Raw genomic sequence first — 14,936 nt, forward strand, 5'->3', positions numbered from 1 at the left:
CCAATCCAGGGCCACATTGCAGCCAATGAAAGGCCGTTATTACACCGATGTTTCCTGCACGACGAATATTGGCTACTGATTAGCTTGCCATTATGTAACCATTATTAGTAGAGAAGTTTTCTTACCGGAAGATTTAAACAATATGCCTCGATGACCCGCTCTTGTAGTTTTGCAGCCCTGTATACTTGGGGCAACAGAAAATTGAATGCTGAGAACTGAAAACAGTTACTCGATCTATTTCATCTTTTATACGTCATTCCCTTTGCCAACACTAGAAGTGTAGTTTATTTTTTTTACCAATTTATTTTTTGCAATAGGGAGTGCTTTATTTGGTACAGGTATTTGGTACAGCAGATCGAAAAAAGTCGTTAGGAAGTAAATGCTGAAAGCGTATGTCCCCCACTTGCAATCCCCACATATGTCCCCCACATGATAATCGAGAATATTCATACAGTTTAGAGCATTTTTTTGTAACTAAAACATGGTGATGGTGCTTCCGAATCAGCATAAGCTAGCCGAACAGTGCACCACCGACAGTCTGCAGACCATTTATTCTTTGTTTTTTTTTATTTATTTGGTACAACAAAAAATGTATACATTGAAAAATATATATACACAACTAAAAAAGGCCCGCTCTACTGCAGGTCAGGTTGCGTTGGGGGCACAGTGGCAGTGGTGCTGTCAAGGCCCTGGCTGCTGTGGCTGGGCAGGAAGCCAGCTGCCGCGAGCAGCCGATAATCTGCACTCTGAGAGTGGGGATCATCGGGCTGCTCCACAACAAATGCTTCTCTGAAGCACCGCTTCCTGCCCCCACAGCGATCACCAGACCCTGGCAGCAACCTCTTAATAAAGTTGAGGGCCTCCGCCTGGTCGCACCCTGCTTTTTGGCAGATGACATCTGCATACAAAAACAGAAATACCATAGTACACATGAAGCACTGCAGTACAGAGAATACACATGGGTACACACACATAAAACAATGAACAAGTTAAACCTGTCACTAATCTACAGAGCCTCAGGTTCACAAAGGCCCTTTTCCCTTTTCTGCCATGAAGGCTGTACAGCACTTGCACGTCATGTGCCAATACAGCCTTCATGGCATTCACACCAATTTCTCGGAGGCCACGTCCCCCAATCTGCAGGAGGTGCTTGCGCTGTAAAAAAATGCAAGAAGCATAGATGGGGTAAACGCAACAGCACATCGAAATGTTTTCATGATTGATTGATTTGATTGATATGTGGGGTTTAACGTCCCAAAACCACCATATGATTATGAGAGACGCCGTAGTGGAGGGCTCTGGAAATTTAGACCACCTGGGGTTCTTTAACGTGCACCAAAATCTGAGCACACGGGCCTCCTTCATTTCCGCCTCCATCGGAAATGCAGCCGCCGCAGCCGGGATTCGAACCCGCGACCTGCGGGTCAGCAGCCGAGTACCTTAGCCACTAGACCACCGTGACGGGGGAAATGTTTTCATGATAAAAAAAAAAAAATCTGCAAGAAGAGGACACTGAAAACAACAACTAGAATTTTCGGGCATCACAACATTTCATTGTTTTTTTACGCTAACTTCAACTCACTTGACCTAAAATGGTTTCCACATCAGCCCTCTCACACTCAGTGTGAGAACCTTTCAGAGTCCTTCTCTGAATGCAGTTTTGCTGTTATGAAATCAAATACAACACTGTTATAACCCTTAATAAATATTGATTCTAGCTATGAAATAGTATAATTACTTTGTACAGTGCTCAAATTCCAATACACGTTTCTTTGAGGTTACAATGTCTTTGCCTGAATGTTGACCAGGAGTAGCTTCTACAGGTGAAAAACGATAAAGTATGTGGAATTCAAAAAGAAGCTAGGACATGTTTTTAATCAATGCATTGTAAGCAGAGCACAACAAGATAAATGAACATGATCAAGGCGTACTAAGAGGCAACCTTAGAGCGACCAAATCTTGGTCATAGATGAAACTGATAGAAAAATAAAGGTCACACTAGATGGTCGCACCATTTGCTGTTTATATTTTTCTGTGATAGCCAACAAAGAGGCATGTCGCTTTAGAAATCTCATCACAATAAACAAAGGTGCATTTTTCTTCACCCTGCGAAATGGGGTGCATGTTAGATTTTTAAAAAAGTAAGAAATCGGCTAACACAAGGCAGGGTGAACTGTAGCTCAAAGTAGAGAGAGCCGCAGCGGACACGAAATAGGGTGATAAATGAACAAAATTACTGAATGTCTGTTTTATGCAGGCTATTGCTAGTCACTGCCCATCAAACACACGATGCCGCCTACATCGTCTGCTAGCTTAGGACAGTTCACTCGGACTTCACAGACTATAGTAAATAGAGTCGAATCTCATTAATTCCAACACACTTAATTCGAACTGACGCTGTGGTCCTATCAAAGCTATACCGCGCTCCGAAAATGCTCTCAGCACCCCGCCCAATCCTGCGGTGGCACTTCAGACACCTCATCGCTGTGCTTAAAGAAGAAAATGAAGAAAAGGAAAGAAAAGACTGCGGTGGAATGTTTGCCAAATGCCAATCTGCGACATTCCTGTGCCACGCTTCGGCTTTTTCCGTCCCTGCCACGTAGAGACCCTTCTCCTCTTAACACTGCGCACGAAGAGAAAGAGGGGAAAAAAAGCTGTCGCAGAGAGTAGGCTCTCTCTCATGCCGATCTGCAACGCGCCGGTGTCACGCTTCCCTGTTTTTCGTTCCTGCTATGTAGAGACTCTTCTCCTTTCAACACCGCGCATGAAGAGAAAAAAAAAAAAAAAAGCTGCCGCGGAGTGTTTCTCTCTCGAATGCCTATCTGCTTTTCTCCAGGTGAAGACGCTCCTCCTTTCTCATCATGTGCTGGCCACGCTCCGGCTGCAGCGCAGATGGTAACAGTGGAAACACAGTTGTCTTCAAAGAGTGTCAGCACTGGACATTGCCGCGCGCAACTTCTATTGCCAGGAGAATACTGAAGCCGAAGTACAAATGCTTTGCAAACTGCACGCAAAACTTGTTGACTCGTTGCAAGGCCAACGTGTACAGACATGTATTGACTACTTTAATTAATGACGGATGTCCTGTAATTTGTGAATAAAACTTCTCCATGCACATGCATCACTGCATGGTGAGCCCTCCGCTCAATTACCGTATTTACTCTATTCTACCGCGCCCTCGATTGTAATGCGCGCCCGGTTTCCACGACAAAAAAAAAAAAAAAACAAGACATCGGTTGCAACGCGCGCCCTTTTTTCACGTTGGCCCGCTTGATCACACCACTCGGGAAAACGACAATTTTTGAGAGCGTCTTCCGTTTAAATATGAAGTACGGGGTAAGCTTATGCCTATCTGACGTGCAACGGAGCATTGCTGTCACTCTAGTTTTACCGTCGCCCGATGTCAGTACACAAACTTGCTTCGCCCCTTTCTCCTAGACGGTTGTGGTGCCAGGCATGTTGAAGTAAAGAGGCGTGTGATCGGCATTCCCGATTTGCCCAAGCAGGTAGCCGTTGTTGTGCCGCAAGTTTAGGAGGAACCGCTGAAGACTCTGAAGCTTTTCTTCGTACTCCTCCGGCAACTTCCGGCATATGCCCGTTCGCCTTCGAAGGGAAAAGCCTTTTCTCTTCATAAAGTTTGTTAGCCAGCACCTGCTCGCTTTAAAATGGCTCTGCATTAGCCCTTTTTCTAAGGCTAACTGCATAGCCTGCACTTGGAGCAGTTCTGTCGTCACGGGCCGCTGTGCCGCTCACTGCTTAATCACATACTCACCGAGCAGCTCTTCAATTTGTGGAAACCGACCCTGCTGTGGTCCACTGAAGCCTTTGCGTGAATCTTTGCTGTCGACAATATCTTGCTTTTGTTTCCGCCAGTCCCGCACGCACGTTTCGGGAACTTCGAATGACCGCGATGCGGCCCGATTTCTGTCCGTTCCGGCACACGCGATGACTTTTCTTTTAGAAGCGGCATTGTGGTGCACTCGTCGAATTTTTGGAGTCGGCCCTACCATGCCGTCGATGCTAATGTACTACAAGATTACGAACTCCTCAGCACACGTATGAAGTACCGCACATGGGAAACACATAGGCAGAAATGACCGACGCGCCATGCCAACGCACGTAGGGGGCGGCCATTTTGTAAGTGGCGATGGCAATAGAATGACCATATTAATTTTTTTTTTCCTACTCGATTCTAACGCGCATGCGATTCATGAACTCTCTTAACCGGAAAAAAGGTGCGTGTTAGATTCAAGTAATTACGGTAACTTTCATTATTTTGAACTTCTTTTAATTTGAACAAATTTTCTGGCCTCTTTGAGTACGAATTATTCATATTCGACTGTAATACAGTGGCTCATGAGATTACCTGGCTAGCTTGTTTCATGAAACACAGTATCTTAAAGCAGTACTAAATTTCTGCATGTTACATAGGCATATTAAAAATCAAGAAATACACACCAAAGCCGCAGCCACAGCTTCACTCTGCACAGCTGCCTCTGCTGCCTCCACGTCTCCAATTGTACCAGCAGGCAGCCGGGGAAGGTCAGAAGGGGGCTGTGCTGGCTGGGCGTGCTGAGGCACGGACAAGAGCCGTACCTCGAGCTTCAGCTGTCGCACCTCCTGCAGAACCTCTCTTTGTTGCTGCCGGATGCCAAGTTCGATCCGCAGGATCCGTAGCAACAGAGCTGAAACATACAAGAGTACATACTATATTTACTCGCACAATTTGCATCCTCACATAATTTGCTCACCAGTATAATTAGCCAGCCTGCTTTACTACAAGAAACTTTTTGCTCGCATACTTTGCCCTCCCCAACCAGCCCGAGCCACCTTGCCAGCACACACACAGACACATTTGACTTCATGATGCTCTGGTCAGGCACATCTCTTGTCGAGCAGGCGAGTGCAGTCTTACACAAAATGGGCTGAGTGCAAGGTTCCTTCTTCCATGAACTTTTATGCTTTCCCTAGAATATCGAACTTGAAAACCGTAACCTGTTTATGTGTAGTCCGAAATGCTTAAAGGTTTGCCTCCTATCTTCCCACCTCTTCCACGGCAAGAATGTATTCCCGAGACACAGCACAGATGTTGAACGCGTGCAAGGACCTGTCACATCAACTAGATGAGGCAGGTTTTCGCACTCATTTTCTTTTTTTTTTTTTTTGGGTTTCGCCATCTGGCCATTGCGTTTTTACCGTTCCTTGTAATAGGCTACAATAATTATATACGAGGCAGATTGCTGTTATAAAGCTTACCGAAGAAAACTGAAACCGTGCTACCGCTAAGCACATCAGCGTGGAGTTCTTCGACATGCAATATTCAGTATGGGAGCCAGCAGAAGAGTGCGTTGAATAAGACTTAGCATAGAAGCTTGGGTGTGTTGGTTAGATATCGGAGGGAACACAACGCAATAGAAGACTGGGACAAGGAATGGGGACACACACCCATGAAGGGCGACACACAGAGCACTGTGTTGGCATCGCGCTTCCTTGTCTGCATCTTACTTTGCGTTGGGTTCCCGACAATTATTGGAGAGTACTTATGTTCTCTGGTATAACCTTGTCGTGGGAACTGGTTTTTGTGAGCAATGTTCGGAAGAACTTCAAGAAAATGGGGGCATTTGAACAGGCTTCGCAAACAAATGACAATCCGCTTTGAGACAGCTGTGACAGCGCCTGCAACATATATTCCCATTCCCAGTTGGGCTTTTAGGCCAGCGATTCCTACTAGCTTCGCACATAACCGGATCGACAAAAAAAGTACACATAATACGCGAGTACATACCGCATTTGACTCTGTAGCTTTGATGAACCAGGCAGATACACAAATTTATCCAAAGCTCCATTGATTCTATTGCAAAATTATTCAACAAACAAATTGCGATTTTATCCATGTTACTATACAATTGTGGCACTTTACCATTGCAGCTTTCCAGGAGGCACACATAGTGCAGCGTTAGTTCACCACTCGCAGTTAATTGTATGCAGTGGGTTGCTCACAGCAACTGACTGCATGCAATGGTGAACATCTTGCATGCTTGCACCGCTGTTTCAGCATGCTGGCTGCTTCCCATACGGCTATCAATTGATGTTCACGAAATTGGGAAGATGAAGAAAGACTACACAGTGCCCTCTGGCCACCCTATACTCCAAACCTCCAGCCAACAAACAAACAAAAGAAACAGAAATATGCAAATGAATATTATTCCATATGCAGCTGGAATGGAGTGTAGTTTTCACCAACTCTGTGTGTTAAGTCAATATGGAGTGAGTTAACTCCATAAAGTAGCTTTTCTCATAACAGTGTTCACTCTATTGTAACACAAGGAGTGACTTCATAGCATCTAGAAGGAAAAATAGAATCTTCAGTATTTGATAGAAATGTGAGGCTCTACCTTAAAACAACAATAATCTGGAAAAAGAACTCATTACATTCGAAAAAAAAAAAAGGTAGCACAGTTGATCCCCTTTACAAGAGACACTGATGTAACAGACAAACGAGGATAAGAGGCATCAGTGTGCAGGCTGACATTTGGCCCATCATGCATCAGGCACTCCGTAGATGCGCCTGTGCAGACGGGAGCCCTGCAGTCAAGCATGCTGAGCAAGACTGTTGACCACTGCACAATGACACATTGCCACAAATTTTCAAAACTTCATTTCAATGACTTCTGCAAAAGCTTCTTACAGTCTTGCATAATTTTTGCACAAGCTTCTCTCATTCTTGCGTGATTTTCGTCAGAACATATAAGTGTTGGAAGTTGTATGTCCCCAAAAACTTGCACAATACAAATAGCATACATTAAAGTCTATCACTTAATACGTGCATAGTGTAACAATGAAAGGAAACTCACGCATGGTTTGCTCCGAGCCTTCCCCGTGCGGTGCCTCCTTGAGCCTTGGAGAGCACTGTACAGCTAGAGCAAAGTAGCATCAATCCAGTGTTAATGTCAGGTTAACAAGACAACAAAACTAACCCCCATATTCATAAACGCTCCCCGACTCGACTTTCACCCTTCACTTGACAGAGTTGAGCACTGTGCCGCTGCTCGTTTGAAAGCGACGCTGCGCTACTTGAGAATCACAGCAGATTATTGCTGACATGCAGCGACTTTCTCTGCTTAGAGACGGCGCTCCCACCAGCCATCTCAAGTGAAGGTGAAGCGTTGAGTGGAGGGACGTTCTAGAATACGGGGGTAAGATTGGTTGCAAGAACAATACAATAGACAGAATTTTTACACTTCATCTATATTGTACAGCCACACACATTCTGCATCCTTATAATGCAACATATACATACAGGCTTATAAAGTAAACACTGTAGGCTGCTCAAATAACACCTACACAAAAAATTACCCAAACGTGGCCATGCGCAAAGTACTTTTATTTGAAACTCACAAAACTTTTGCGGTGATGGAGAATAAATAAGACAGGTTACGCTTGGAGGCACATGAGACCTTCGCAGCTTTCATAAACTACAAAAAACAATATGGTGTGTGTGTATGTACGTACGCATGAAGCTTCGGCCTTTACATACGGTTTCTTGAAAGTATCTACTATTAATTTTATGGCACGTGTGTCCTTCAGTGCAATTGAAAGCCTGCTGATCAGTGTGTGTAATTGTGGAATAGTTACATGAAAAATGGCGTGAAACACCTAAAATCAAATTTTTCTAGCTAGGAAATATGCAGCTGTGTATACACAACACATGCTGCAAACAGTGGGAGGTGACCACAAGAGTGATTTGAGTGTAAGCGGCAGTATTCCGCATTCATGCACCCCGCCATTTTCAACTGTTGCCCAAAAGCAGCACCACTTCAGCGTGCTTTTTTTTTTTTACATCATAAACAGCACGGAATACAGCGAGGATGAAAACAACATATGCAATTAAATTTTGAGCACTATTTATGGTGCGCATGATTGATTGATATGTGGGGTTTAACGTCCCAAAATCACTATATGATTATGAGAGACACCGTAATGGAGGGCTCCGGAAATTTAGACCACCTAGGGTTCTTTAACGTGCACCTAAATCTGAGCACACGGGCCTACAACATTTCCGCTTCCATTGGAAATGCAGCCGCCGCAGCCGGGATTCGAACCCGCCCCCTGTGGGTCAGCAGCCGAGTACCTTAGCCACTAGACCACCGCGGCGGGGATGGTGCGCATGAGAAAAAAAAAAAAAAGGCCTTTGTACAACGACGAATTCATAATTTGCCTTCTCGGACCTTCTGTTAGGCTGCACCACATACAGATTTTTCGTGGCTTTCAAAAGAGATTTGAAAAAAAATAATAACCGTGTTTACTCTTGTCATGAGCGCACTCACTAAGTCACCCTCAATTCAGTCGCCAAAATTTTGAATTTTTTTTTCTTCCACATATTAAACACACACCCTACGTTCATCCGCTGCAGTCCCACGGGCTCCCCCCCCTTGCCGCCTTCGCTCGCTGCCACATGCCATTTTATTTTTGTTTCTACTTGTTCACGGCACGTCCCCTGTTTTTTTTAATTATCTGTTGTAACATATGTGGCATTATCTTGTTCCCGAGGCGCCACAGGTGCTCTGCTATGTAGATGCACCATTAAACTAGTATTTTTGATCAACTGTGCATTTCTGATGTTTACCTTGCAAGTACGTAAAACTGGCATGCTTCTTGATCTACGATACACATGTGGCTTGTCTCACATTAAAGCAAAAGTTAACATACAATGGTGTAAATGCTTAGAATTTGAAATATTGAGGCAGCAGCACACCGGAGATGATCATATGGTAAAGAAACGAGTGCTGCCTTATTACTGGCAAGTTGTCACTTATATGTACAAATAAATTTTGAGCAAAACAGTACAAAAGCACAGCGAGGCTATGATGTGGTTCAACCTGTGGATTCGCTTCATTTATCACGCCATATGATGAAGCTTCCTTTGGTAAAACTGCCCAGATAAGGAAAAAAGTTTGCTGTCCAATACAGCAACTATACAAAGTGTGCACGTGCATCTCGCAGCACCTTTTCGTCACTTCCGAAATGCGCCACCACCATGCCCGGGCACCAACCGAATCTATCGCCTACAACTGCCATGTTGTCTCCTCTTGCTTGCACCCGTTTAGTTTTGCCTCACGATGCAAGTTTGAGGAATTATGAGCTGCTAGTGAGGCAAGTTGATTTAGTAGTCCACGCAGAGGGAGCAGAGCTTAGGGTGTTTCTTCGCTGAAAGTTATAACCTAAAATTGAGAACGCACATTCTGATTTTCCTAAAAGTACCAGCGTATTTGGCTGGTGCAGATTAACAAAAGCTACTTGAAGAAACTTTGCAATATTTGCATCTTAAGGTGCAACTTCATTACGGGTAAGTGCCATAGCCAAGTATTTACCTGCAAACAGATATAGCTTACCAAGATACTGTACATACAAACTTGTCTGCAGTTAAAACCATGATGGCGAGGAAGGCGGTTAAAATCGTGATGGCGATCGCGGAGATTTGGTATTGCATTGAAACATTGATTGATATGTGGGGTTTAACGTCCCAAAACCACTCTATGATTATGAGAGACGCCGTAGTGGAGGGCTCCGGAAATTTAGACCACCTGGGGTTCTTTAACGTGCACCCAAATCTGAGCACACGGGCCTACAACATTTCCGCCTCCATCGGAAATGCAGCCGCCGCAGCCGGGATTCGAACCCGCGCCCTGCGGGTCAGCAGCCGAGTGCCTTAGCCACTAGACCACCGCGGCGGGGCTATTGCATTGAAACAAACTATAAAGAATGAGAAACAATATTAGTTCACTTTGAAGTATAGCCGATCGGTTCAAGTTGGGCGTCAGGATTTTTTTTAATTAGTCAATTAATTCTATACACGGTCTCTATCATGTTCAGTGACTCCACTGTACAATAGCGTACAACAAAAGCAAAATACAAAGTGAAAAGTGTGTCAAAGCTTACGCGAAAAATAAAGTGATGACTGGCATTACCGCGGCACACACCACGCAAAGCCGCTATCTGCCTTGTATAATATTTTCCTCGACTATTTCCACAAATTGCAATCAAAGAGGCTCAAGCTCAACATCAGCATTGTTTAAAACACTTGGGGGGGGGCATTGCTACTTTGGTGGTGTAGGCCGTGACAATATATTTATAATATTATATCTCTTGTAAACTTGCCTAGCTCTGCACGACTAGTTTTCGATGGGAGCAGCTGCGCTTCGCACATCCACTCTTAAAATTGCAGCTCGAGAGATTTTGAGCTTTCACTTGTTTTTGGGCCAGGCAATTCGTAGTGAAAGCAAGATAATAGGCCCTCATAGGTTGTGGCGGGCAGCCGGTGTACGCCGTGGCTGGTGTATGTGTTGCACATCATGATTATCTGGTCTTGTATCGACTGAACGAGCGAGGCCTTCCTAATCCAATGAGCTCGTTAAAGTAAGACAACAAAAAACCACAATGCTTCCACATCGTTCACAGCAACAGATGACGAGCCCCCAACAAACCGCACTGCAGCACGTGAACTGCCGTAGGTACCCAGGGAGTTACTTGGGCATGGCGAGAGAGGGAGACAACGGCAGAAGTGACATCACAAGAACACTATGTACAAAGGGGACATTTAAAGACTTTTTTCCCATTTTTAAACTTCGTGCACTGTTGTATTTAGAATAGATGTATTTTGAATAGTTGTATTTGAAAAGAATAGTTGTATTTTGAAAAGGGCACTAATTCATAAGCCCAATGGTTCAAGGATGGGTGCATTTAGGGGGCCCATTTGACGTTTTACTTATGCCCTTCAAGAACTTGCTTACAGGGCCAAAGTCCTGTTTCAGAAAGAACACGCTAGTGCGTGGCCAGCAGTCCGTCAAGCATTAGTGCTGGTGAGATTTTGAAATGCAGCGCATGAGCATCCTCATCTGCTACTTCTCTGCTCATGCTCTCGGAGCTTACTTGCGAGGCACGGTCCTTCGCACTTTTCATTTTCACACTGTAAATCAACTGATACCAACTCTGCCTTCCATTATTTATTAAACCAATATTTCATGGTCACGTGGACGAGCTTAAAATGTTTGCTACATCAGACCTGAACAGCATTTTGAGTCATCGAAACTTGCTAGTTGCAGCGAGCATTATGCGAAAAATATGATGTGCTTTACGGTGACAACTTGCAAAACACTGCAGCAACGATTAAAATCATGCATTTTTTGTGCTCACAGGAAATCCCTGAAGCAGGAGGCACTGGGCTAGATAAATTGCGCAGCTAAAATACCGATGCGCTTTCCAATGCTGTCATGCGTACAGGCTGAGAAATGGCAGACAAAACTGGGCGCACCCCGAGTCTATGCGCATGCGTCCCATTCACAAGCCTCGCTGCCAGTTAGCACCACATGGCTCACTGTCCATGAGCTCGCTTGTTTCCTGTAACAGTGGACCATACGGTACACCTATTTAAAAACAAGGATAGAATGTATATAATGCAGCATCTGATGAAGCCATGATGATGTGTTGCTGATGAAATCTGGAACTCTAGTTAGTACCCTTATTGTTAACCAGCCGACCGACTAGCAAAAAGATTTGCGACTGAAATGATGGCATCTACACCTGCCCTTAAATGGACACTGAACAAAGTTTTTGCCGCCGAGATTTTCAGCCAAAGTGAAAGATTGGGCCATGAAATTCATAGACAATAATAATTTCAAGCAGAAACTACGAACAAAATACTGAATTTAATGAGCCTTTTACAAAATGCCGCGTCTAGCTCTTAGACACGGCGTTTTCTAAAAGGTCGCGACATTCATTTTTCGAGTTTTTTTTTTGTTATTCAAGACAAATCTACGGTGCATTGTTCACAGAAAACAAAATTGCCTCGGTAAGATTTCTTTGCGAGCAGCTTACTAATTTTAAGGCAGGCGCGTTGATTCGTGAACTGAAGGATGCGAGTGATCGATCTTGCCTGCTAGTGGCTAGGCGACAAAGGCTTTACCTCATGTCCTGGTGTAGCTAAGTCACGCAAATGGAGCAGAAAATGTGCATTATCATTTATTTCACCTAAATATCACACGTATGTGACTTATTGCCGGTGACAGGTGATCAGGATGAAGTCGACAAGTTGAAAATCTGAACAAGAATTCACTCGAATGAAAAACCAACCTATACTCACGTGCACGGTGAAGTCGAACACGTCGTCCGTCAATGTTGTCGCTGATGCCCGAAGGAAAAGAGAAGAGGACAAGTGACGGGGTCGTCTCTTTCTATAAAGTCGGCGGAACTGCCAGAACGGCCAACACAAAAGGCATCGGGTTGACATTCCTCCATCTGGGCATCAGTCGCTCCACCCGGGCATGCAACTGCTACTGGTTCTATCCTCTTCCCGACATTGCAGTGTTGCTGCCATACTCGCGAACCTTTTTAAATTAAAGCACGCAATCATGTATTATCGTGCGCCATACTAAACTTAAAAACAGTGCGCCGGTACATGAGATCACGAAGCGCGGTCCACGCCATTACAAGAACAATTAGAGAAATAAAACAAAGAAAACAAAAATGTATAAAATATTTTGTCTCAATACGATCCGCAATCCAGTTTCCTGCAGCGGCTTTTGGCTCTGTATGAACGGCCAAGCCAGTGCCAAGCCAAGCTTGCGCCCCTGATCAGCTGTTTGTTTCCATAGAGAATTCAACAGTGAACTGGCAATTTGTTTAGATGATATTGCTAAAGGGCTTGAAATTGAATATTTCTCTACGTACTACTGCTGTACTTTCCCTCTCCGTTTCCTGATCACAGTGATGACATTGAGGAGGTTACAATTTAGAAAACAGCTAGTGCAGCTCAAGCATTGCTAGTATCGCTGTTTCGGTAATAAAATGTTACAAAGATTTTGCCCCGCGACCTGCTTGCTGTGTTCGAGCACCCAGTAGAAATTTACGGTGCCGCGTTTGAAAGAGTTGAATAAAATTGCAATATTACGAAAGGAAGGCTCTGAAGCAACATCGCATTTTATCAGGCCTACACCTCCCACACCTAGACGAGTAAAACTCGTCGATATTATCTTGCAAAGCTGTGTATAATATTTAAAACACATTCTTTAGCCCACGATGAATTGTTCTCTCGTGTGGCTTCTCCATTTGGTACTGTCATGTTAACTTACAAAGGCAACTTTCCATGTTTAGTCTTTTTAGATGTTGCAAAAGCTTGACACGTGGTGTGTATGCCATACTGATAATTCTCGTAACCTGGGTCCGCCTCTTTAAACAGCGTCGCATTTTATTGTTCGCAATTGTGTTTGTTTTATACTGTAAGCCAGCTGTGTGATTTCATCAATATTCACGAGTGTTCCCTGACTATACAAACACGTGCGTCTTATTTGGTGCGGTGCACGTTTGTATGTAGCAAAAAATGTCATTTCGTAAGCGTGTGTCTGCATACACTTGCATGCCCTGCAGTACGTGTACATAATTAATGCAGTAAGGACTGCAATGCATAGCCTTGCATGGGACATATATTCCATGCACCCTCAGAGAAATGTTGTTTGTTATGAGCCTACTGTTTATCAATACGTTTTTTTTTTTTCGTTAAAGTTTCATCTTCATATAAAGCAGCTGTATACAGGCACGAGCTTCAGCAGCTTCCTCGTTGTTCCATTTTAAATAAAAACACCAAGCCTACCCGAATCAATGATCTGTTTGCTATTATTACTGTTATGTGTTCTACGATGTACAGAAGGACAGTAGTATACAAAAAATAGGGAGGGAATTGAATGCCCTGCCTGCATGGCTGCGCCGTTTCACAAGATCAGGCGCTGCGCTGTGAAGTTTCCTACCGGACTGCAGAAATTCAAGGGAGCGTACGATAGCGTGGTTCAAGAGGACTTGTGGGGAATACTAGACACACTGGGTGTAAAAGATGGAGTCACTAATCGTTTAAAGGAAATCTATAAAACTAACAAGGTATTTAAAAAGTGGGAAAAACAGGTATCCAAGCCCACAGTGGTGAAACGTGGACTTAGGCAGGCGTGCCCACTGTCACCCTTCTTGTTCATGATGTACCTACAAGGATTAGAGGCCAAATTAGAGGCAAGTAAACTTGGCTTCAACCTCTCTTTAGTCAAACAAGGAAAACTCATTGATCAGGCACTACCAGCATTAATCTACGCAGATGATATAGTGCTAATGGCCGACAACAAGGAAGATTTGCAGAGGTTGAGGGACATCTGCGGTAATGAGGGAGATAGGTTAGATTTTAGATTCAGTTAGGAAAAATCAGTAGTCATGATTTTCAATGATAACAAAGTTAGTGAGCTTAGAATACAGGAAGTCACGCTAGAGATAACAGATAAATGCAAATAACTGGGCGTATGGATATGCAATGGGACCGAGTACCTGAGGGAACACGAAATATGCGTGACGACTAAAGATAACAGGAATGCAGCAGTGATGAAAAATAGGGTACTGTGAAATTACAGTAGGTGTGATGTTGTGAGAGGAATATGGAAAGGGGTCATGGTTCCTGGGCTGACGTTCGGCAATGCAGTCTTGTGCATGAGATCAGAAGTTCAAGCAAGATTAGAAATTAAGCAACGTGGAATGGGTAGGCTGGCTTTAGGAGCTCACGAGAATACACCAAATCAGGGAGTACAAGGTGATATGGGATGGACATCATTTGAAGGCAGGGAAGCTAGCAGCAAGATAAAATTTGAAAAGCGATTGAGAGAAATGGGGGAGGAGCGTTGGGCTATGAAGGTTTTCAGCTGCTTGTACATGAAGAATGTCAAAACAAAATGGAGGAAGCGAACCAGGAAATTGACTGGTAAATACTTAGAAAACAGCAGGTGGCCAAACCAGAAAGAACTATCGGTTAAAAAGGAACTGCAGGAAACGGAGACTGACATGGGGAGAATTGGCATGATTAAGAAGTCTGCACTAGAGATCTATCGAACTTTTAAGCAGGAAATTTCCAA

The 14,936-nt window shown here is 44.1% G+C and overlaps 1 protein-coding gene across 3 annotated transcripts; it reads right to left on the reverse strand.

Annotated features, from left to right (window-relative positions):
- Window positions 1-548: 548 nt before the first annotated feature.
- LOC142803977 (uncharacterized) lies at window positions 549-12,490 on the reverse strand. Of its 3 annotated transcripts, none has more exons than XM_075890373.1 (4): window positions 12,140-12,490; window positions 6,855-6,909; window positions 4,459-4,685; window positions 549-898 (listed from the first exon to the last, which is right to left on the reverse strand). In XM_075890373.1, exons 1-4 carry the CDS (start codon window positions 12,284-12,286, stop codon window positions 620-622), a joined length of 708 nt encoding a protein of 235 aa, XP_075746488.1. In that variant the 5' UTR covers window positions 12,287-12,490; the 3' UTR covers window positions 549-619. The 3 variants fall into 3 exon arrangements, 2 of the variants coding, with proteins under 2 accessions (XP_075746488.1, XP_075746489.1); XM_075890374.1 differs by having other exon boundaries at window positions 6,855-6,917; XR_012894396.1 differs by lacking the exons at window positions 6,855-6,909; window positions 12,140-12,490 and having other exon boundaries at window positions 774-898; window positions 996-6,168.
- Between the last annotated feature and the right edge of the window lie 2,446 nt (window positions 12,491-14,936).

The sequence above is a fragment of the Rhipicephalus microplus genome, chromosome 3 (genome assembly GCF_043290135.1).
Source record: "Rhipicephalus microplus isolate Deutch F79 chromosome 3, USDA_Rmic, whole genome shotgun sequence".
In the NCBI taxonomy this organism is placed as follows: domain Eukaryota; kingdom Metazoa; phylum Arthropoda; class Arachnida; order Ixodida; family Ixodidae; genus Rhipicephalus; species Rhipicephalus microplus.

Bases quoted from the DNA above. Each gene is read 5' to 3' on its own strand.
- LOC142803977 (XM_075890373.1), bottom strand. From the start codon at position 12,286: ATGTCAACCCGATGCCTTTTGTGTTGGCCGTTCTGGCAGTTCCGCCGA. The intron at 6,910-12,139 runs GTGAGTATAGGT...CTAGCTGTACAG, and splicing joins TGTTCGACTTCACCGTGCAC to TGCTCTCCAAGGCTCAAGGA. The intron at 899-4,458 runs GTGTGTATTTCT...TTTTGTATGCAG, and splicing joins AAGCTGTGGCTGCGGCTTTG to ATGTCATCTGCCAAAAAGCA.